The sequence below is a fragment of the Ahaetulla prasina genome, chromosome 7 (assembly GCF_028640845.1).
Source record: "Ahaetulla prasina isolate Xishuangbanna chromosome 7, ASM2864084v1, whole genome shotgun sequence".
In the NCBI taxonomy this organism is placed as follows: domain Eukaryota; kingdom Metazoa; phylum Chordata; class Lepidosauria; order Squamata; family Colubridae; genus Ahaetulla; species Ahaetulla prasina.
Genome location: NC_080545.1, coordinates 65674099 through 65696315, shown reverse-complemented (window position 1 = coordinate 65696315; position 22217 = coordinate 65674099). Strand labels below are relative to the sequence as shown.

Here is a 22217-nt window from a genome sequence, read left to right as displayed (position 1 = left end):
ACTCCAGAAATTGAGAAATAAAAATAGATCACAAAGTTTTGGCCTATGTCCAAACCGGCAATCAACTAGAAAGTAGGCAAATTCATTGCTCCCAAACATTTTCCTGGCAAATGAGCTGCTGCAGCTACCCAGATTTTAAGTCAGTTGAGTGGATGAATGGCCAAGAGTGTTATCTCAGATATTGGTAAAAGAAAGCTTAACTTGACTGAACACATTAGATTTTTAAACACTGCTTTTATTGTTTTTATAAATAATTTAAGGTGAAAAATATACAAATACTTTCTCATTTTCCCCACAACTCTGTTGAGCTGAAAATGCTTTCCTTTGGAATTGGGATTTCCTGATTCCAAAGGAAAGTGTTTTCGGGCAGCAGTCCCACGATCTCCTTCCTGATTCCAAAAGTGGGGTGTGCAGAGGCAAAAAAAGTGCTTCACATTTTAGGCGGCAGATCTGGCAAGGAAGAAAGAGGCGAGTCTGCTGAGGAGGACGAGGGTGCACGGCTCTGCAATGTGCAATGGGAAGGAGCACTTTCAGGTGGCAACGCTGCGATCCCCTCCTCGAATCCAAAACGGTTCCTGGTTCCCAGCTGCACATTGCAGGGGAACTGGCTGCCTGTTGTGTCTGTGCCCCCCGACCCGGCCCTCCTGCCAGAAAGTGACTTGGAGCTGGGCCTGCTGCCAGAAAGTGACTTGGACAGTGAGAGGGAAGGGCTTTCAGGACTTACCTTGGGAGCACCGGCTTCCCTGGCTCAGCTCCAGGAGCCAGAAGCAGGCCAGGTGGAAGAGATAACGAGGCCTCGTCCCCTGACTCTTTCCCCCCCCAGGCCACGCCTTCACACCCAGCTGACGGCAATCAGGCTTGGTTGGATCTTAGGTTTCATAGGCAGGAGAGGAGGGAACAACAGAAGCAGGGATGGGGCAGGCCCAGGAAGTACTGAGTCATGGAGCCACACTCCACAGGATATAAAATTTTATTGAACTACCGTCCGGTCTCTAACCTTCGTTTTGTGGTGAAGGTTGTTGAGAGTGTTGTGGCACATCAGCTCCCTCGGTACCTGGATGAAACTGTTTATCTAGACCCGTGCCAGTCCGGCTTCCAACCTGGGTACAGCACAGAGACGGCTTTGGTCGCGTTGGTTGATGATCTCTGGAGGGCCCGGGATAGAGGTTGTTCCTCTATCCTGGTCCTACTTGATCTGTCAGCGGCTTTTGTTACCATCGACCATGGTATCTTGCTGCAGCGGTTGGGGAGCCTGGGAGTGGGGGGCACCGTTTTTCGGTGGTTCTCCTCTTATCTCTCCGACCGCTTGCAGACAGTGTTGGTGGGGGGGCAGAGATCGACTGCGAGGCACCTCACATGTGGGGTGCCGCAGGGGTCGGTTCTCTTGCCCCTCCTGTTCAACATCTATATGAAACCATTGGGGGAGATCATCCGTGGTTTTGGGGTGAGTTGCCAGCTGTACGCTGATGACAATCAACTGTACATTTCCACCCCGGATCACCCCAACGAAGCCATCGATGTGATGTCCCGGTGCCTTGAAGCCGTTCGGGTCTGGATGGGGACGAACAGACTTCGACTCAACCCATCCAAGACGGAGTGGCTGTGGATGCCGGCGTCCCGGTACAGTCAGCTAGTTCCGTCGCTGACTGTGGGGGGTGAGTCACTGGCCCCCAGGGAGTTGGTTTGCAGCTTAGGCGTTCTCCTGGATGCACAGCTGTCGTTGGAAGAACACTTGACGGCCGTTGCCAGAGGAACTTTTTATCAGGTTCGCCTGATCCGCCAACTGCGTCCCTTCCTGGACCAGGATTCGTTATGCACAGTCATTCATGCCCTCGTTACCTCCCGCCTGGATTACTGCAATGCTCTCTACATGGGGCTCCCCTTGAAGAGCACCGGGAGACTTCAACTGGTACAGAATGCGGCTGCGCGGGGGATAGAGGGAGCGTCTCGGAGCTTCCATATAACACCTCTCCTACGCAAGCTGCACTGGTTGCCGGTGGTCTTCCGCGTGCAATTCAAGGTGTTGGTGATCACCTTTAAAGCGCTCCATGGCATAGGACCAGGTTACTTACGGGACCGCCTACTGCCGCCAATAGCCTCCCATCGACCTATGCGATCCCACAGGGAGGGTCTCCTCAGGGTGCCGTCAGCTAAGCAATGTCGGCTGGCGGCCCCCAGGGGAAGAGCCTTCTCTGTTGGGGTGCCTACCCTATGGAACGAACTGCCTCTGGGGCTACGCCTTCTTCCCGACCTCCAGGCCTTTAAGCGCGAGCTCAAGATTTTTTTGTTTCAACGAGCAGGGTTGGCCTAAGAGTAATTTTTAATTGAGTGGTTTTATTTCTTGTTATTTTAATATTCGGCCTTATGGTTTCAGATTTTTAAATTTCAAATATTGTGTTTTAATTTTTGTATATGTCTTTTTAACTTGGCTGTAAACCGCCCTGAGTCTTCGGAGAAGGGCGGTGTAGAAATGTAAATAATAAATAAATAAATAAATAAAAGGCAGCGAGAGCTGCTGTGTCTCTTTGTAACAGGCAAATCCACTGATTAAGAGCTGAAGTTTGTTTCTGGGTGACTCACCAGTATCGTGGAAGATAACGGAGGCTCTTGGTAATTGCTGGCTATTCTGTTGCAAGAGCTGATAGTGCCGGCTAATTAAGCCATCACTCAGACGGAGGCGAGGGAGGACAAAACACTGCCGCCTGAAATATGGTTCTGAAATTTGCACTGGGGAATTGGGCCAATGGTTTAGCGGTGGCTGGAAAGGAGGGACATTTCACGGCTCCTGCTCAGCTCGGCTCCTGGGCATAGAGAGGGCTTAGGTGGTGGCACCAGCAGTGGCTCCTCATGTTGCTGGGGAGTGAAGTCATCGTGACCATTGTCTGGCCTGAACTGCCCGCTGGGCGGCCAGAGGGGTGACCAGCCGCGAACCATGGGGCCCGCCTTGTCCACTAAAGCCGCCGGGCAGACCCCCCCACAAAGTGTCCCGAAGAGCTTTGTTCCTCTTCAGGACAGGCTGTGCCCCGGCTCAGATCCCTGCCGCCTGGAACTGCCTGAAAATGTTCAAAGGGTGGGGACCAGTGGGTGGGTGGGGCTACATTTGGCATATAAGACGCACCAGATTTTCACCCTCTTTTTGGGGGTAAAAAGGTACATCTTATACACCGAAAAATATGGTATCGTTCAGTGGTGAAGCATTGCTAGCATGACCCCAAGGCTTATGTGAAGAGGTACATCTTGAGAATTTAAAAATTTGTACTGAAAATGCCAATTATGCTTTCAGAGGCAGGAAAATCCAGAGCCAGAGCCACTCACCTGACCTTGGTTTAGGTCATAACCATCTCACTAATGCATCAGGGGCATTTCCCCACCCAACCTCTGCAAGATACTTTAAAGTATCCACCCCACCCAACCCCTGCAAGATACTTTAAAGTAAAGCTGATGATACGCAGCTGTACTTTTCCACCCTGGACCACCCCAACGAAGCTGTCGAAGTGCTGTCCCGGTGTCTGGAAGCCGTACGGGTCTGGATGGGGAGAAACAGACTCAAGCTCAATCCCTCCAAGACGGAGTGGCTGTGGATGCCGGCATCCGGTACAGTCAGCTGCAGCCGCAGCTGGCTGTGGGGGGCGAGTTACTGGCCCCGACCTATAGGGTGCGCAACTTGGGTGTCCTCTTAGATGGGCGGTTGTCGTTTGATGATCATTTGGCGGCCGTCTCCGAGGGCCTTCCACCAAGTACGCTTGGTGCGCCAGTTGCGCCCCTTCCTTGACCGGGATGCCTTATGCACGGTCACTCATGCCCTTGTCACTTCCCGCTTGGATTATTGCAATGCTCTCTACATGGGGCTGCCCTTGAAGTGCACCCGGAGGCTGCAGCTAGTCCAGAACGCAGCTGCGCGGGTAGTAGTGGGAGCAACCCGTTGCTCCCATGTAACACCACTCCTGCGCAGTTTGCACTGGCTCCCTGTGGTCTTTCGGGTGCGCTTTAAGGTTCTGGTTACCACCTTTAAAGCGCTCCATGGCTTAGGACCCGGGTACTTACGAGACTGCCTGCTGTTACCTTTTGCCTCCCACTGACCTGTACGCTCTCACAGAGAGGGCCTTCTCAGGGTGCCGTCCGCCAAACAATGTCGGCTGGCGGCCCCCAGGGGCAGGGCCTTCTCTGTTGGAGCTCCTACGCTCTGGAACGAGCTTACCCCTGGTTTACGTCAAGTGCCTGATCTTCGGACTTTTCGCCGTGAGCTGAAAACGCATCTATTTATTCAAGCGGGACTGGCCTAAAATTTTATTGGGGTTATTTATTTTTTAATGTTTTAAACTGTTTTAAATTTGGCCACTTATGTTTGTTTTAATTTCTTTTAATGTTTATACTGTGATTTTTACTTGGCTGTACACCGCCCTGAGTCCTTCGGGAGAAGGGCGGTATAAAAATTGAATAAAATAAATAAATAAATAAATAAAGATGGACTAGTATAATAATACAAATTAAAGCCATACATGGAAAATAAAATTCCAGATGTTCCAAGTTTCCTTTGAAATAGGCTGAGGAACATGAGACATTATTATTGATGCATGCTGGAAAATTGAGAACGCTAAAACTATCAAAAGAAGGACTATGTGCTTCATTGATTATAGAAAGGCCTTTGATTGTATCAATATAATCTAAAATATCATAGGATCATATTTTTGATTATAATATCAAGATAAATAGGAAGGCAAATATGCCAAAATAAAACAAGCAAAGTCAAGTGGGTTCTGACAAAGGCTTTATTTTAATTATAAAACAAGAACAATATGGAATTCCTGGAAATGACAGACCTGTTAATTAAGCCAGATCTTTGCTGTCATATACAGGCTGCTCAGCATTCCATGCCCATTGACAGGTTAAAAGTATATCAATTTAAATACATGCACATTTCATACTTTATATAGACTTATAAATATAAGGATGGGAAAAATGTTAAGATATGAATGTAGCTACCAGTATATTTTTCCACAAGTATAAAGCAGGTCTGCTGTCTCTGAACTGACCTTAGTCACTAGTGTCGTGGAATATAACATATAAATAATCATTCAGATCCTAGAATTGAAACCCCAGTTTGAAATGCAGCCTCTTTTAGGTCTCTGTTCAGTGAAGTTCTAAATATTATTGCCCATCACTGAAAATAGAGCCTACAGTGTATTCCAGAAAGCAAAAGAATCCTTTCTTTACTGCAAGCAGTAGAGAGGACATGATCATAATGCAAAAAGTAGAATATTCTTTTTACTCTTAGTGAAGGCAACTACCTAGGGTTGCAAACTTACTTGGGAACAAATCCTGTAGGAAAAAGTGGTACCTGTTTCTGAGTAAACATGAGTTTATTTTGCATTTTCTAAAGTTATAGGAAGGAAAGTTCCAAAAATATGATTAAATAAGTACCAGGAATTTCTTCATTTCTCCATATGCTTATATGCACTAGTTAAATGGAGAAATGTACATTAAATTTGACAGAAGGAATGATGAAAAGTTACACAAGAAAAAACAATCAATTACATTATTAAAACTACAATTCAAAACAGGTTTACTAGAAAGCATGACTTTTTGGAACATACAAAAAAGTATGTGTGTTTTGAATGTAGCTTTTAAGAAATCAAAATATTCTAATCAACCATTGCTTCCAATATGTTATGGAATAAATTTTAGAAAGGTTATATTTTATATCAGCAGTTCTTCTCCTCTATCACACATTCATAATGGTTGTGATAGAGAAGAGATGTCTAAAAGCAGGTACAGTTTGTCATATAGAAAGAACATTCAGAACTATATTCACTGTCACTCCAATTCTTTCTGTGTTGCAATAATCAATATAGATATAAAATACTTTTGTAATAGAAAAATACTTTATCAGATTGCAATCTGAAAATTCAGCACAAAAGTTCTGAGGCATTTCAAAAGCATGCATTTATGAAGCATTCTTTCTCATTTCTCTACTGTTCTATTCATTCAGAATTTTCTATTTTTTCTAAGGAAGGAAACCTTGTTTTCCCTACCAAGAATTTTTCTGAGCCTCAGACTTAAAACAGCCTTTCTCATCTGGCATCACCGATACTGTATCTTTAGCAACAAATTCCAGCAAGCAGTCCTGTAATGTTTATAGATAGTGAGTTTTGTGGCTCATCACATAAATCTTTCAAAAGTTCTCCTTTTAAAAAGGGGACAAAAACATTTGGACTGCAATCTAGTTACTTTATTAGGTCTGTATTTTATAGTCAATACATTGTACAAGTGAATATTATCTCTGAGTAAAGCAGATTTTCTAATGTTCTTCCCAAGTATTAGGAGAAAGTGGAAACAAATAAATAGCCTCTCAAAGGAAAATCTTCCAGTTTCTGAAAAAAATCCACTTAAATTAATAAAAAATTGATATAACGAAATAGCCCGATATTGAGGGAAGTGTGTGTGTGTGTGTGTGTGTTTTCTCAGAAAAAAGCTGTCATTGCCATATTATGCTTTGTTAATCATGCTCAGCAGAGAAGAAAAAAAGGCATATTATATCTGTTTGCTCCTCAAACTGATTCCAGTGTTCTGTTACAATTATTTACAGAAAAAAATGAAGTGGGCCCCAAACCTGGTTAAATAGATAATTTTTAATGATTTAAAAAAAAAACCAGCTACAAGATTCTCCTGATTCAAAGTGGATGTTAGCATGTGGAGAAGGGTGTTTATAGGGATGGATATAACCAATGTAACCATATTTATATATTTAAAACTCAGGATTTAAATAATAGGTCTTAAAGTTGATTTTGGATAGGCTTCCAGAATTGAAAATGGTTAATCTACACTTTTATCTGAAAGTTGTACATTGCATAAGTTTTGTGAAAATTATGTTACTTATTGTATTAGTTTAATTCATTTAGCCTTCTTTAAAATATGGTGTTACTGCTTACAGTAAGACATTCATTTCTACCCATTGTAGGTTTTTTTAACATACAAAAGATTAACATAGCACAAGGGTTAGCGCTATTCTTTCTGGTATTGAAAAGGTCAGATTTTCAAAATAAGTGATAGAGGGTGGTTTTTTTGGCATCGACAATCCACACTTAAAAATCTATTACTGTATATATTTATTTCTATTGCCAACTGGCTTTTATTTTCTGTATTTCTCAAAATAATTTCACAGTGAATGTTTTTAGTTTTTTTCTACTATAAAAATTAAAAGCATATTTAAGTGTATTGTTTAATATTGTTAAATTTACAACTTTGAGATTACAAAATACTGCAACAATTGTAATGAAATTAGTATTTTTGGAAAGAGATGGCTAAGGATATCCCTATTATTTTAAACTGTGCAGGTGGATCTCCTAATTTCCACTTTCTTAGTAGGGAATAGTAAAAAAGTGAACCAAGACAAAAAACAGCTTTAATAAGTAAATACATTATTTGATTTTATGACCATATTTCTTCTGATATCACCACATGGCATGCAATTCAATAAATATTCTCCCTATCAAGTCCGAAATGCCACTTTTGAACCATGGCATAAACATAAGACAAGTATCTAATACAGTGGAGTTTTAAAAGGAAATGCCCTTATGAATTGAGATGTTTTTCACTGTGTTTGCTAGCTTTGTCCATTATGTCTGCTAAAAGTATTTCCTCCAGGTGGCTGGATCTGGATGGAGTCAAGAAGGGGTCGTAATGCTTGTCCAAATGGTCTGTGACAGTAAGAAACATGGGAGAAGAGTATGTTTAAGCTTTCAAAACACTTTGTAACTAAAAATATTAAACTTAAAAACAAGACACCTAAAAACCTTGGGGAGAATTTGGCTATTCACAATCAATACAATCCTTAAGAGACATATGCAGAAATGAACCTATGATAATATCTAATCAGGATGAAGAAAAGGGAAGCCAATCCAAAACCTTGTCTATAATAGCACAGAACCTAGACATGGAATTTATTTTCATTTTTGTCTTCTTTTTTTCTGAGGGCTTTGTGTTTCTTTGCTTCATAGCTCCATAGCATTAGATACTGAATTGTTCTGCAATTAACTTCATACTTTGACAGTGAACTGCTAAGCACACTGAAGAGGTGTGCCCTTAGAATATATTAAATGTATTAGGGAAGGGGTAAGCAGTCCATTGAGTTTTTTTTTTTTTTTGCATACAGGTGGTCCTTGGTTAACAATAATAATTGGGACTAGAATTTGTGTTCCTAAGTAATATGGCTGTAAAGCATGACATGACATGACTACATTGTTTAGTGATGGAAATTCTGGCAAAACTTAGTGCTATCATGAACTGAGAAGGCATGGTTGTTAAAGTTAGCATGCATTGTGGCAGTGTGAACATGGTATACTATATAAAAAAAGATTGCACTTACGTTGCAAGGACTTCAGATGGAAGATCTGTAATGTAGGAAGGGATCTTTCTCCCTGTCAAGAATTGTGCCACTTCATTGCTGAATGTATTACAATTATGATCAAAAAGATTATAGGAGTCTCCTCTGTGAGCCACCAAAAAATCAAGAAGAATGAACATGAGTAAGATGTAAAGCAGAAAAAGTCTCAAGAGTTCAAACATATAAAGACAATTCATAATTACAGCATCCAGATCAAAAGCTAACTGGATTTTATCTGATCGGTTGATACAGTGAGGACACCAGGATCATGTCTCTTGATTGTTCTTTCTCCAGCACACCTCTGCCACCTAGGTCTGCTACTTTCTAAATGATATAAAGTGGATTGTTGCATTTATATGTACAGGTAGTCCTCAACTTACAACAGTCCATTTAGTGACCATTCAAAGTTAAATCACTGAAAAAATGACTTATGACCATTTTTCACATTTATGACCATTGCAGCATCCCCATGGTCATATGATCAAACTTTGGATGCTTGGCAACTGATTCATATTTATGACAGTTGCAGCCTCGCAGGGTCACGTGATTACCTTTTGCAACCTGACAAGCAAAGGCAACTGGGAAGTCAGATTCATTTAGCAACTGTGTTACTAACTTCACAACTGCAGTGATTCACTTAACAACTGTGGCAAGAAAGGTCATAAAATGGGGCAAAATTAACTTAACAACTATTTTGCTAGCAACAGAAATTTTGGGCTCTATTGTGGTCATACGTCAAGGACTACCTGTATATGCTCCCTCTGCAGCTCAAGAAACTATGTGACCAAAGTTTAAATCATATAGTGAACCTATACAACACAGAAATCCCCCTCCTCTAATGCATAACATTGCAAAGTGATGATATGGATGCAACAAACAGCAAGTTTGATGCCATTTCCTTTCAAACGCAATTGAAAACATCAAGAAAGAATGCATAGGAAGAATTGCTATATTGTACCCTTTACGTCTATGGGTACAGAGGACAGTCAGTACTGTTTCAAAAAGCCAGTGTTCAGGCAGAAATTTCGAATACAAAAGCTTGAATGGAATTAACTCTTTTCTGCCCTCAATTTCTCTTAGTCAGCCTTATCTTCTGCTGATTTTATTCAAACTATATAGAAGAAAATACATATTTCACTGCATTTAAAATAAAGAAACTAAGGGCAAGAAGTGGATTAATCACCCTCACTCTGTTGGTGTCCCAGTTAAATATAACAATTAGTACTGCAACTTCCATACATGCCTGATAAGTGCTTTTTTTGTATGTTGGAAAGCAGAAACAACATATCACTGTTAATGTAGCATATCTATGCTGAATTGATTAGTTTGCAACTGTTCTACAATATACACTGTAATACTGTATAACACTCTGGGTGAAATACTGAGAGATAATACAAGTGCAACTGAAGATTTTATTTCTAAAAAAACAAATTATATTATTTTAAAAAGTAATTGTTATAAAAATGTGGACATTCATGTTCTAACTTAATCCCAACTGACCACAATTGTCCTCATTTAGCAACTAAAATTGTGACCCCAACTTGGACATTAAGTGAAGCAGTCACTAAGTGAAATTGTGCTTATGATTTTACTTAAACTTTACTTTGGTTTGCAGATTTGTGAAGGTCATAAATATGAGGATTGATTGTAAAGTTACTTTTTCATCACCATTGTAACTGCAAATAGTTGCTAAACAAGACAATCACTAAACAAGGACCACCTGTAGTTGATCAATCTCAATTTCTCTTCTCTGCTGCCTATTTTTTTGCTGGTAGTATTTTTATTGTGTTAATAGTCATATATCAGTAATCCTTTGTACACTTTACTGCTCAATAAAGCATGAGATTGAAATATGTGAAGGAAAATTATCGAAGACATTCTATTTCTCATCAAAAAGACAATTAAATACTTCAGTGTTTTGATATGACGTAATCAATGACTGAATAAGCAGTCTTCTGTATTTATATTTAAAGATTTACATGAAGGGAGACAAGAATATTAACTATATTTTATTTTATACAGTAAATCAATGCAGAAGTGACATCATTATAACAATCAGTAGCAAATGTAGTAGTATACTGACTCTTCCTAGTTTATCTTTATATTCTAATATCTTACATTATTTCAGCCTAAGAGTGCATATAATTTCAGAATTTTACATAAAATTCAAAAATAATTCTAATCAATTATTCCTTTCACAGAATATTAGAATGGAAACTAAACAGCAGAGTCTCACCGGAATATAGATTCCCCCAATGAGGACAAATATTCTAAGAAGAGGTCTTCTGAAACTTCAGTATATCCCAGATCTACAACAGAATCTGGGGGCCCAAGCAGTGTTCCACCCTACAAAATTTGCATTCATTAGGTTACTAAGTCAACACAAAAATTTCTCAGTATCTTTTATAGAATAATTTAAGCTGAAAACTTTCTGCAAACTTTCATAATTTGTTCACAAAAATTGGAAACTTCCAGAATTTACTCACATCTGCTATCGCTAGTAAAACTGACAGTAGTATTTCATAGGATCCTTATATAACCTCTTAATCTGGAGACTTGGAATAGCAGGAAAACTTGTTTGCTTTTGATAGAGATGTGGATCCCCCACATCTTGCTTTACAGAAGAGTGGCTTTAGAGGAAGGACCAGGACTTCAGTTTGCCAGTCAAGATAACTCAGATAAGTGTGTTAAATAAAAACCCATTGTATATGGCTAAATTAAAGACGATCTTAACCGGGGCTTATTTTTTGGGTAGGGCTTATATTACAAGCATCCTGAAAAATCATGCTAGGGCTTATTTTCCGGTTGGGTCTTATTTTCAGGGAAACATGGTACTAATTTCAAGAAATACAAAATAAATTGAAATCAACTGAGCAAAAGAAAAAAAAAAACAGAATAACTTCTCAGATGTCTGTAAACTTACAGGTGGACAACTTGAAATTCCCCCACTACCATAGAAGAATTCATCCCTGTGGGCAACTATGGAGGTGTGCCTAAGAAGAAATAAACAGCAGGTTAAAAGAAAGAGTAAATCTCCAGCCAGTATGTTGCCTAACAGCTTATCAAGGGTAATACAAATGCAAACAGTCTCATCTGTCTTTAGACATAATATTTTGTCTTGTATAACACTGCAGAATATTCAGAATTTCAGACATTCTCAATTCATTCTTCTTCCCTTAGCTTTTACCTCTTGCCTCCAGCAGTCAATCAGCATTTTATGACAAATATTTGCTCCTAGTAATGTGTTACGTGTGTGTGTGTGTGTGTGTGTGTGTGTATTTATTTTGCCACTCATCTAAAATTGATTCTGAGCAGTTTACAACATTAAAACCAATTAAAATAATAAAAGAAAAATATTTCTAAAGTAATAAACGTGGAAATGACAATAAAATATTTATAGTTAAAATTATAGTTAAAAGTTAAGGAGGGAGGGAACAGGATGCACCAAGAGAAGGAGGTGGAATTGCCTCTTGATTCATCAAAGACCTCCAGTGTGATGTTCCCCTATTGGGGCCCCAAGCCATCTGGCAGAGCCAGGTCTTAGACCCTTACGGAAGGTCAGAGGGGTGGGAGCCGATCTCACCTCAGGGGTAAGATGTTCCAAAGGGCAGGAGCCATGGCACAGAAGGCCCTTCTGGACCCACCAGCTTTAGAATTCCTTGATTGTTGAGTCTGGTGGGCCAGACCTAGGGAGGTGAGACAGTTTCTCAAGTAATATGGACCCATGCTATGCAGGGCTTTAAATGTGATAACACCATGTATTGCACCCAGAAGCAACTGGCAGCCAGTTCAGCTCATGGAATAGTGGTGTAACACGGGCCATCCTAGGGCCCCCAAGAACTGTCTGCACCAGTTGATGATTCAGAATGCTCTTCAAAGATAGACCCATGAGGAGTGCATTACAGTAGTCCAGATGTGAGAAGACAAGGGCTTGAATGACTGAGCACATGGACTTTTTTTGTTCCCCCACTGGCCCTACTTCATTTTGAATTATTATTATTTTTTTTGCACTGACTGTAGCTACATCAAAATAATTAGATTTCTCTGTTAATTTTTAATCCCTTGACCACACTGTCTAAATTATGTAGGCATAGCAGTAGGGATCTCCCATAGTACAAACATTCCAATTAATTTTAAGACTAGTTACTTACCAGATACCCTCTAGTTGCTTACCTGTATACAAAAGAAGAAGAAAGCAATACGTATCAGCATCTTCATAACTTTCTAAATTAGTTTCTCTTAGAAAGAGCTCAGGTCAGACTTAACTACCTCATTTTTTTAAAAACCTGTGAAACACCTTTTTTCTTTTTCTTGATTCTTAAAGTATGGCAGGCTGCTAAAGGATATGAAATGTAAAATGTAATATTAATATCTATATTAATATGTTAAGATAATGCAGAATATTTTTTCTCTTAGATCAAATAAAACATATTGAATTACTTTTTATTTACATCTGACCTAATATGTTAGAAATGATGTATCATCAGTGCAACATATTACATTAAGTGAATATTGCCCCTGTGCTCAAGTCTCACTATACTATGAACAACTGTTGTCTGACTGTTAATTAATATGGAGTTCCATGTGGGAGGTACTTGCAATTCTGCTGAAACTCAAATGAGTTGCTTATGATTACACTTTTGTTCATCACAATGACAGTGCAAATTCAGAAATGAAAGTAAGAAAATGAACATTAAAAATTATGAAATGGTTTAATGTTTATGCCTTGCTCTTTACTAAAAGTATTCAAAAGTAGTAAGCAGCACACAATATATCATTGATTGAATCTTGCTTTCAAAAACAAATACAGCACTTTGATAAACAGTAAATGATTCTGTAGCATTTTAAAGAAAAAATATCCTTTTTGGACTTCAGTATTGTAGAATCCCTTAACTGCTAAACATTTACTTTGTAAATACACATCTATATGTTGAGGATACATAAAAACTCAACTTGAATAAATTCAATGCTGCTTTGCAAATATAGGGAATGGCTATATATATATATTATGGATTAAAATAATCTTCCATAAATAGTGTGGGAATAGTAATAAGGTGACTTAGTTTGCTTCTTCTGTTTCATGATTTTATTATGACAGTGATATAAAGTCATTTTATATGATCATATAAAATCATATGCTGCTCTGGTTGCCACTTTTACTGATATGAAATTAATTTTAAGAATAAAAGTTATGCTACATCAAAAACAAAATTACTGTTTATAGGCCAGTAATTAAAGTATCTAGTTTGATTAAATCTTATGTATTTAAAATACGTACATGAAATTAAATGATTTAACCCTTCAAGAATCATCACTTTGTAGAGGTAAACAAAGTTATACATTCCCATTATGTCATGAACTATTACTATACAGTTGGGAGCACATACTCTCAAAAGGGCACTTGTAACAATCAGTAAATCACAGCTGAGTGATCAGATTAAGCACAATCCACTGGAGAAAGAAATGGTAACTCACTCCACTATTCTACCAAGAAAACAAAGTAAAATTCACAGCTACCAGTAGGACAATAACAGTGGAGGACAATTATGTGTAGCACTGATGATAATCATGTGACTAGACTAAGGCTGATAGAATGTTCAGCTGCTTGTATACCCAGAGACAAAAGACAACTTTTATCCTGCAAAGATATATTTGTGTGCGTGTGTGCATGTGTGTATATATATATACCGTATATACACACATATACACACACAAACAAGTTGATATAAAAATGTTAGAATCATGAACCAAAGCAAGTGGGTGCTATTAGAGCAGAAGTATCAAGTCTATATGCAAAATTTTGGGACTTAGAAAACTGTAAAGTTGGAATAAGTCACTTCACATTAAAAAATGCACCAGATATTCTACAGTGAACAAGAACACCGGACAAGAAATGAAGCAGTTATAATTATTAGCAAAAACAAAGTGTTAAATCCAATGCAAACAAAATTCAAGATATAACTCAAAAAACGACTGGAGGATTTTAATTCCAATTAAGAAGTTCAATGTTAAGGTGATCCCTGCATCCCACAGGTACAGAGGAGGCTGATAATAGTTGTATCCTGACATGCAACAACTTGTCAATACAACAAAAAAGATGTGATCTCTTCAAAGGCTACTGGAATACTAAAGCCTACTCATGAGGGAAATTAGACCTTGATATATAAAATAAGGCAGATGACAGATTAACATAATTCTGCCATGATAATTTAATGTTCACAAGAAATATAGTACTTTTTTCACCAATCTAAACAACTTGTACAACAATCTAACTACTAAATATTACCAGATGGAATACAATTGACCATATATTTTGCAAGTACAGATGAAGAAGTTCTGTTCAGCCAGTAAAAAGAAGACATGATGCTGACTGTGGCTCAGATCATGAACTTCCAACTTCAACTAAGAAAGAAAACAAACTGATCAAGCCAAGAAGATGAATCTCAGCAATATGCCATTGGAGTGGGCTGTGATGATCAAAGAAGAGATTCATATGAGAGAGTCTGTGTATTTATGAACTAAGGTGTTGAATTAGAAACAGAGGCACCCAGGTTTTAGTATTGAAGCACAATGAGTGACTTTAGGCCACTCACTTTCTCTTAGCCCAATCTATCTCACAAGGTTCTTATAGAGAAAAGTTGGGTAAGGGTGCATTTTGGAAAAGGTGGGATATAAATTGAGTACATAAATATATTTGAATGAACTAAATTCAGCACAGTCCCTAATAGAAATCTGCCATATTGTTGTACTGTATGTCAAATTCATACAGATGAAGCAATTAAAATATTCCATGCTGTCAGAAGCAAAAGAAGATGACTGAAAATTGGTGAAAACTAGCAAAAGGAAACGGTGACAGCAACAGAAAAAAATTACCTACCTAAACACAAATTCTTAAGAAGGGCAAGAAGTTATATCTAAATAAGTGAAAGCAAACAAATGAAGGATAATAATCAAATGGGAAAACAAGAGATTTAAGAAAATGAGAGAAATCAAGCGGAGGTTTTACACAAAGATAGTCATAATAAAAAATAAAAAGAGAAACTTCTCGTGAAAAAGGAAGAGATAAAGGTAAATTTAGTTACAGAAAGAACCCCAAATAATCGATACATATGTGGACATGATCAATGAACAAGAGCCAAATTTTGGAAAATTTAAATAGTTCAATGAAAAATGTTATCAGGAGTTGATGAAATAGTAGCTTGATTATTCATAACGAGCACAAATGTTACTTTTTAAGTTTTTATCTGCTTTATATTGGATGTTTTATTGTTATTTATTGTGTAAGTCCTCTTTGGGAAGAGATGGGCAGCTATATAAATTTGATTAATAAAATAATAAATCACAAGTGCCTTATTCAATTGTCACTTTTAATGGTTTAGGTATATCATAATGCAGTAGTGACTATTCTGTTTACCTGGAGGATTTTTTTTTGTCTTCTCTGTAACTCACCTGTAAAGGTGAATGTGTTCCTTTTTAGAGGTTCCATTATCAACCCCCCCCCCCAAAGATGCCTTGTCTCTGGCTTTTTGAACTCCCACCTAACCACAAACACCTTAAACGACCCTGGGAAACAGCTGGTTTCAAGCGTCGAGCTTAGCATTTCCTCCTCTCCTTTTGTGTCGGCGGGAAAAATTGTAAAGGCATCGGGGCTCTTGAAGTCGCCCCCTTAGTACGGTACATAGCAGGGGTAGAGAAGAGGCCGGGCAGGTTAAAGACCTGCATTGGGCGGATGAAGGGAAATACAACCCCGCATTTTCTCACCAGGTCCTAGGAGTCTGGAGAGAGGCGGAAGAGCTCGTTCGCTCCCGCAGACCTGCATAACTGGAGCAGGCGCTTCTTCCCCCGTTAAAGGCAGTATTGACCGGATAGCCATCCCCGTCCGCTTTCCCCCTCAGCCTATCACACAGACTGAGGAGGCGGCGGCTTTCCACGTCTTACTCGCCGCTCTTACCGAGCATGATAGGACTGAGGCGGCGAGCCATGCCCTTGGACAGGTCGTAGACGTAGAGCTTCACCGAATGCAGCATCGGAGGCGAATCCATGGCATTGGCCGCGGAAACAGGAAGGGGAGCTTGTAGGGAAAAAAAGAAACTTCCAGACCAATTTCGCCCTTCTCTGGCGAGGCCGCTGGAGAAGAGAAGCCGAAGGGGAGCGCAGCCGGCCTAGTCAGTGCGGCTCCCGGCAGCGACCGCTATTGCGGGACTAACCGACTGACAGAAGGTGACTGAAAAGGGGCGGAGGGAGGGCGGTGAGGGGAAGGCTCGTTTCACGCACGCGTCGCCCCATAAGGTGAGAAACCGTTTGTCACCGGGCCTCTTGTGAGGGAGCGGCGCTGAACAGTAGAAAGGCGGGACCAAAGAGTTTACGCAATTGTTCCATGTGGACGGCATCATTGAGGACAATGCGAGCCTGTCTTTGTCGCGTGCTATTGGTTAGAACGTGCGGAAGGGGTGGGACATCGAGACGTTAACGAGAAGCAACAATTTAGGAAGTTGGTGGGTGATGCGAGTTGGGTTAGTGCGCGGTTGAAGGTTTCAGAATGAAATTGCTATCAGACTTCATTCCCTTTCGATAGGAATAGATAAGAGTGGCGCGTTCTGTTGGCCAGGGGAGTTTTAGACCTTGAATCCTCTTGTCCGCTAAAATCTGCCTATGTTAAAACGGGGAAAATCCGTATAAATCGAATCCGACTGTTGGTATCTTTATAGGCTCCGGAATGCATCGATAATATTGGGAAAAAGAAATGGATTGTTGCTGCCTCCTTCCAAGTTGTCCTTTCGATTTTCTAGTCTATTCTGTTACTGGGATTTCCTGGCGGCTTATTTTTCATGTACTAATTGAACGTGGTCTTATTCGGCTTTTCAGCTTAGGTGGGCTAGGTGCTACCTTTTGAAGCAGTAAATCGGCAAAACAGGCTTTAGGAATAATTATGATTGGCTATATTCTCCCAATTTCTCAATAAAAGTTGGCACCAAAGATAATGTATGCTCTTTTAATCAAACATCCACAAGAAAAATGTGGGGGTTTTTTTGTGTGCGGAGTTTTAAAATTCTCCGAATTTAAATACAAGCAGTTGTTTTCACCCTTAAACCGTCCATCTGAGGCACTTTTCAGATTGCAGGAGGAAAAAAAAAAGTAGGGTACTCACAGCTGCATCACATCATCTCACTTCAAGACGTCTCGGGCTTCTTTGATTTCTCTGCAGTCGCACCGAGACTCAAAAAAAAAAAAGATTTTGCATTGCCGTATTAATAAATACAGCAGGTTAAAGCAAAAATAAGGATTCGGCTTAAACAACGGAAGGCAAACCCTCTACAGTCCAGGCGATCGGAATGTCGGACGTCTCTGCGATTCTTCGTTTTATACCTGCGATTAATAGTAACCGCAGTAAATGTCAAATGCCTCAGTGAAGATTTACTTTACTGAGGCTTTTAGAACTTGTTTGTGGACGACCGTTCCTACTTTTCCTTCGCCGCTTTAATTATCTTTTTTTTTCCCTCAAGGGGCGGAGATTCGTTGTGACTGACAGGCTCCTATGCTGGAATCCATCGTGGGGGAGGAAAGAATAACCCGAAGGGTTGGGGACTTTCTGCAAAAGGCCAGTTCCTGAACGCTTTCTTTTTATCTGCGGTAAGTCCGAATCGGGGGCGGGAGGGGGGGAGTTCCGTGGGACCACAATAAAGATATTCCGTCTATAGGGTCTGTCCGCCTCAGCAGCAAATGAGGCAGGGCCTGAAACGACGGAAGGGGAGTTGTAAATAGTTGGGGCTCACGCTGTTTTGTTTATTCCTTGATGCGGTGTTGTAATAGCGGTTTATGGTTTGAAAATATTAAGGCAAAGCAATGCTACCAACATTGAAGTGAGTAAGTAAGAAAATAAAGGCGGTCTTTTCACGTGGAGAAGAAGAGTTTTCGAGAGCAGCGCGTGGCTGCACTCGTCCCTCCCCGCCTCTGTTTTCAGGCACACAAAGATGCGCCCCAGGAGTTGTTGAGGGCGCTTGGAAGATGGAGTTAATCTCTCCCACGTGACCTTTCTTCAAAAAAAGAAATTTGGGGAGTTGAAGGATGGCAGGGCATCACCCGCTTCTGGAAGTTACCTTTTTGTGCACGGTTTCTTAAGGGGATGGAAATATTGAATTCAAATTTTCAAATTTTTCTCTTCAGCAAAGATGTACAACCCCGGGCTCACAATCCTATATACAAAAAAAAAAAAAAGCCTTACAAATTGTTTCAAAATATTCATGCATCAGATTGAATCATACAGTTGGAATGTAGTTTCAAACAATGGCCTGGCCCACAATAATGCTAAATCATCGTGGCTAAGGCATCAGGATAGAAAGCAGGAAACTGTAGGTTCTAGTTCCGCTTTAACCAGGAAAGCCAGCTGCATGACCTTGGGCCAGTTTCCCTCATCAGAACTCACCTCACAGGGTGGTTGTTGTGGGGAAAATAGGAGGAAGAAGTTGTGTTGGATATGTTTGTTGCCTTAAATTATTCATAAAAAATAATAAAGCTGGGATACAAATAAATAAAATAACTTGATATGATGGGAAGGCTCAATAGTTTCAAGGACCCGAGACACTCTGACAGATACAACCTTGCTGAACTACCCTGTTTCCCTGAAAATAAGACATTCCCTGATGATAAGCCCATTCGGACTTTTGAGTGCATGTGCTAAAATAAGCCTCCCCCGAAAATAACCCATCCCCCAAAATATTTAAATGCAGAGCTAGAAATCAGGTAAGACGGCAAGAGGAGCCCCATCTTGCTCCACGCGCCCCAAGGCCAAGCGCTTATTTTGGGATTCAAAAAAATATAAGACGGGGTCTTATTTTCGGGGAAACAAGGTAGTGAAAAAAGAATGGAAAAAGATAAGAATAATCCATATTGTGTTGAAAGCAGGTATATAGTAAATGTACTTCATTAGGAGGAACTTCAAAATCAAATACCAAAACAATGTCAGATGAATTTTGCACGGCTGTCAAGAAATGTGTGGTCATTTGCACAAGCTAGTATTCTGGGTGATGAGAATGCCAACAGAAGGCTCTCCTCTAGGGCAGGTTTTTTCATACTTTTTCAAATTGCAGAAGTATGGTAATTTTTAAAATTCCTGAATCCTTGATTGTGAGACAAACCTTTAGTAATAGAAAATTGGTAGTGAAACACATAGACACACACACACACACACACACACACGTCTCTTATGGAACCTCATCAAATTCTTACGTAGTCGAACATGAGTTTTTCCCATATAGATCGGTAGTTGATTATGTGACTGTACCAAAGCCACAAAGAAATGTGGTCACTTTATTGCAAAAGTGTTACTACAGTATTCCTGTTCAAATGCTTAGGATGCAGCTGGATAAAAATGCATGCTGTGGGGCATGCATTACCTAGGTCTAGGATATAAACTATTGAAAATACTGATTTTTGTCAATGTATTCTTTTTGTCAGTGTCTTCAGGAGCTCAGTATATTTGAAATTAGATTCCAATTTGTTAGTCTTTGTTTCCTTATCTAATAGTTTTTGCTTTTGAAAGCTGTGCAATTTAATGTGAAAACAACAGCTAATCTTGATTGTAGATGAATGTAAAGCAAAATAGTTGTTTCTTCACAACATCTTACCCCTTAAGGTGAGATGGACTCCCACTCCTCTGGCCTTCCAGAAGAACCTTAAGACGTGGTTCTGCCAAATGATACGGGGGAGTGTCTAAAATTGGCATCCAATCCTCTAAGTAGCTGGTGGCTTGAAGGAGCTCCCTGTTTTTTTTTAATCTTTTCACTGTTTAATTTTATTATAATTCTGTTTTAACTATTTTTAACAGTCTTTTTTATATGATTGTATGTTTATATGATTGTATGTAAAGTACCCCGAGTCAGTTCAGATGGGTGATGTAGAAATTTGATAAAAATAAAAAAATCCAATTTATTTTTCAAGGCATGCTATCATAAAATTTAACAGCAGTTTGCTGACTGGATAAGTATTTAAATTGCTTGCATTTCCTCTGTTAAGGTGAAGGTAGTTCTTATTACTAGGTACTGTTAATATTTTGCAAACTTGGAATGAGCTATCTTAAGATAACCAGTATGGATGTTAGGAATAGTAATTATAACAATTTATTGATAGATTTATTATTGTCTTATTTTACTTATTCTTCCTCTAATAATATTCTATGGGATATTTTGTTTACAGTAATTTGGAGTTCGGCAAAGTTATTAATCTCTTTGGTGCAGGACACTGAGCATCTCTTTCCAAATATGAAATGAGTAGAGAAATGACTAAGATGTTGTCAGTCTGTGGCTATTTTATTATTGTTATTTATTTATTTTTAAAACTTTATATTTCAGAGGCCTTGTACATAATTATTATGTCATCTATTTCTGCTGCCCATGTAATGTTTTAACAATGTATTGCTATTTACTGAAAAAAATAATAATGATCTGATGGATATATTTAAGAGCTGGGAGACTGAGTTGGAGCAAAAATAGAATACATGAACATCTTCATGTTTGCATAAGTGGAAAGAGTTCTGTCTATGGAAACCAGTCTGAATATAGGGAACAGTTTCCCCATTTCTCTTTCTTGTAAGTTATTTATATCACTCATTCTTTGTAGTAGCACAGAAGAACCATGTCAAACTGGGTATCTTACTACAGAAATGAGGGAGAGGAGGAAGAAGAGGAGGAAGAAACAGAAGCTGAAAATGTTGGTAAGATTCATTTTCGGGGCATGCATATCCTGTTAATTTGCTGGATAGAAATGTTGCTTTGAGGGAAATTTGCAACTAAATTACAATGGTATGGGGGAACCATGCATCTTATCTCATTAATGTAAAATTTGATAAGTGTCAAAAGTAATATTTTGCCTCTTTTATGTGAAGTGCCTCTTTTATGTTGGTGCAGAGTCCTGAAAAACTAAAACATACACTGGTGCATACTGGATAAAACAAAAGGCTTTTCCACAGTAGCCACCCTAATGCCTATAGGAAGCACACAATGTTAATTCAAAGTATGTATGCTTTCCTAAATATAGGTTTAGTGTGATATGAGGATTCTTGGTAACTTTTTATCTAGTATAATTATTGCTCAAAAATTAGAGCAAATAGAATATACTGCTGTAAATTGCTTTTAAATAAGACTAATGCTGTTAGTCTTATGGTGTGTTGCAACATGAGCAAACTGTTGAGCTAACCTCCTTCCCCCCAAAGCTACATTTCTGTGCTGTATAGGAATGTATTTTTATTTTTTATTTATTTATTAGATTTTTATACCGCCCTTCTCCCAAAGGACTCAGGGCGGTGTACAGCCGGAATAAAAACAATAACAGAATACAATTAAAATAAACAATTTAAAAAACTTATTATAAAATTGGCCGAAATTTAAAACATATTAAAATCTAAAACCCAATTAAAATACATCCAAAAATTTAAAATTTAAGCCAACCCCGCGCGAGTAAATAAATTCCTCTTCAGCTCGCGACGAAAGGTCCGAAGGTCAGGCAATTGGCGCAAGCCAGGGGGAAGTTCGTTCCAGAGAGTGGGAGCCCCCACAGAGAAGGCTCTTCCCCGGGGGCCGCCAGCCGACATTGTCTGGCAGACGGCACCCTAAGAAGTCCCTCTCTGTGTGAGCGTACGGGTCGGTGGGAGGCATGAGGTAACAGCAGGCGGTCCCGTAAGTACCCAGGTCCTAAGCCATGGAGTGCTTTAAAGGTAGTAACCAACACCTTAAAGTGCACCCGAAAGGCCACAGGCAGCCAGTGCAGTCTGCGCAGGAGTGGTGTTACACGGGCGCCGCGTGCGGCTCCTTCTATAACCCGCGCAGCTGCATTCTGGACT

At 39.5% G+C, this 22217-nt stretch overlaps 2 protein-coding genes across 9 annotated transcripts in view; one reads left to right on the top strand and one right to left on the bottom strand.

The window, feature by feature from the left end:
* Positions 1 to 4755: 4755 nt before the first annotated feature.
* DESI1 (desumoylating isopeptidase 1) lies at positions 4756 to 16818 on the bottom strand. Of its 4 annotated transcripts, none has more exons than XM_058189654.1 (6): positions 16335 to 16818; positions 11967 to 12556; positions 11307 to 11376; positions 10620 to 10729; positions 8366 to 8488; positions 4756 to 7697 (listed from the first exon to the last, which is right to left on the bottom strand). In XM_058189654.1, the coding sequence occupies exons 2-6, from the start codon at positions 12107 to 12109 to the stop codon at positions 7604 to 7606; spliced, it is 540 nt and encodes a 179-aa protein (XP_058045637.1). In that variant the 5' UTR covers positions 12110 to 12556; positions 16335 to 16818; the 3' UTR covers positions 4756 to 7603. The 4 variants fall into 4 exon arrangements, with proteins under 4 accessions (XP_058045637.1, XP_058045639.1, XP_058045638.1 ...); XM_058189656.1 differs by having other exon boundaries at positions 12535 to 12556; positions 16335 to 16808; XM_058189655.1 differs by having other exon boundaries at positions 12535 to 12556; positions 16145 to 16433.
* Positions 16464 to 22217, top strand: part of XRCC6 (X-ray repair cross complementing 6) — a 23424-nt gene continuing 17670 nt past the window's right edge. For 3 of the 5 annotated variants that reach the window (XM_058189652.1, XM_058189651.1, XM_058189650.1), the window contains exons 1-2: positions 17887 to 18013; positions 20999 to 21092. In XM_058189652.1, coding sequence (XP_058045635.1) covers positions 21014 to 21092 — 79 coding nt within the window. In that variant the 5' untranslated portion in view covers positions 17887 to 18013; positions 20999 to 21013. Of the gene's footprint in view, positions 16604 to 17886; positions 18014 to 20998; positions 21093 to 22217 lie in introns of those variants that run through there. The other 2 variants (XM_058189648.1, XM_058189647.1) reach the window with 2 other exon arrangements.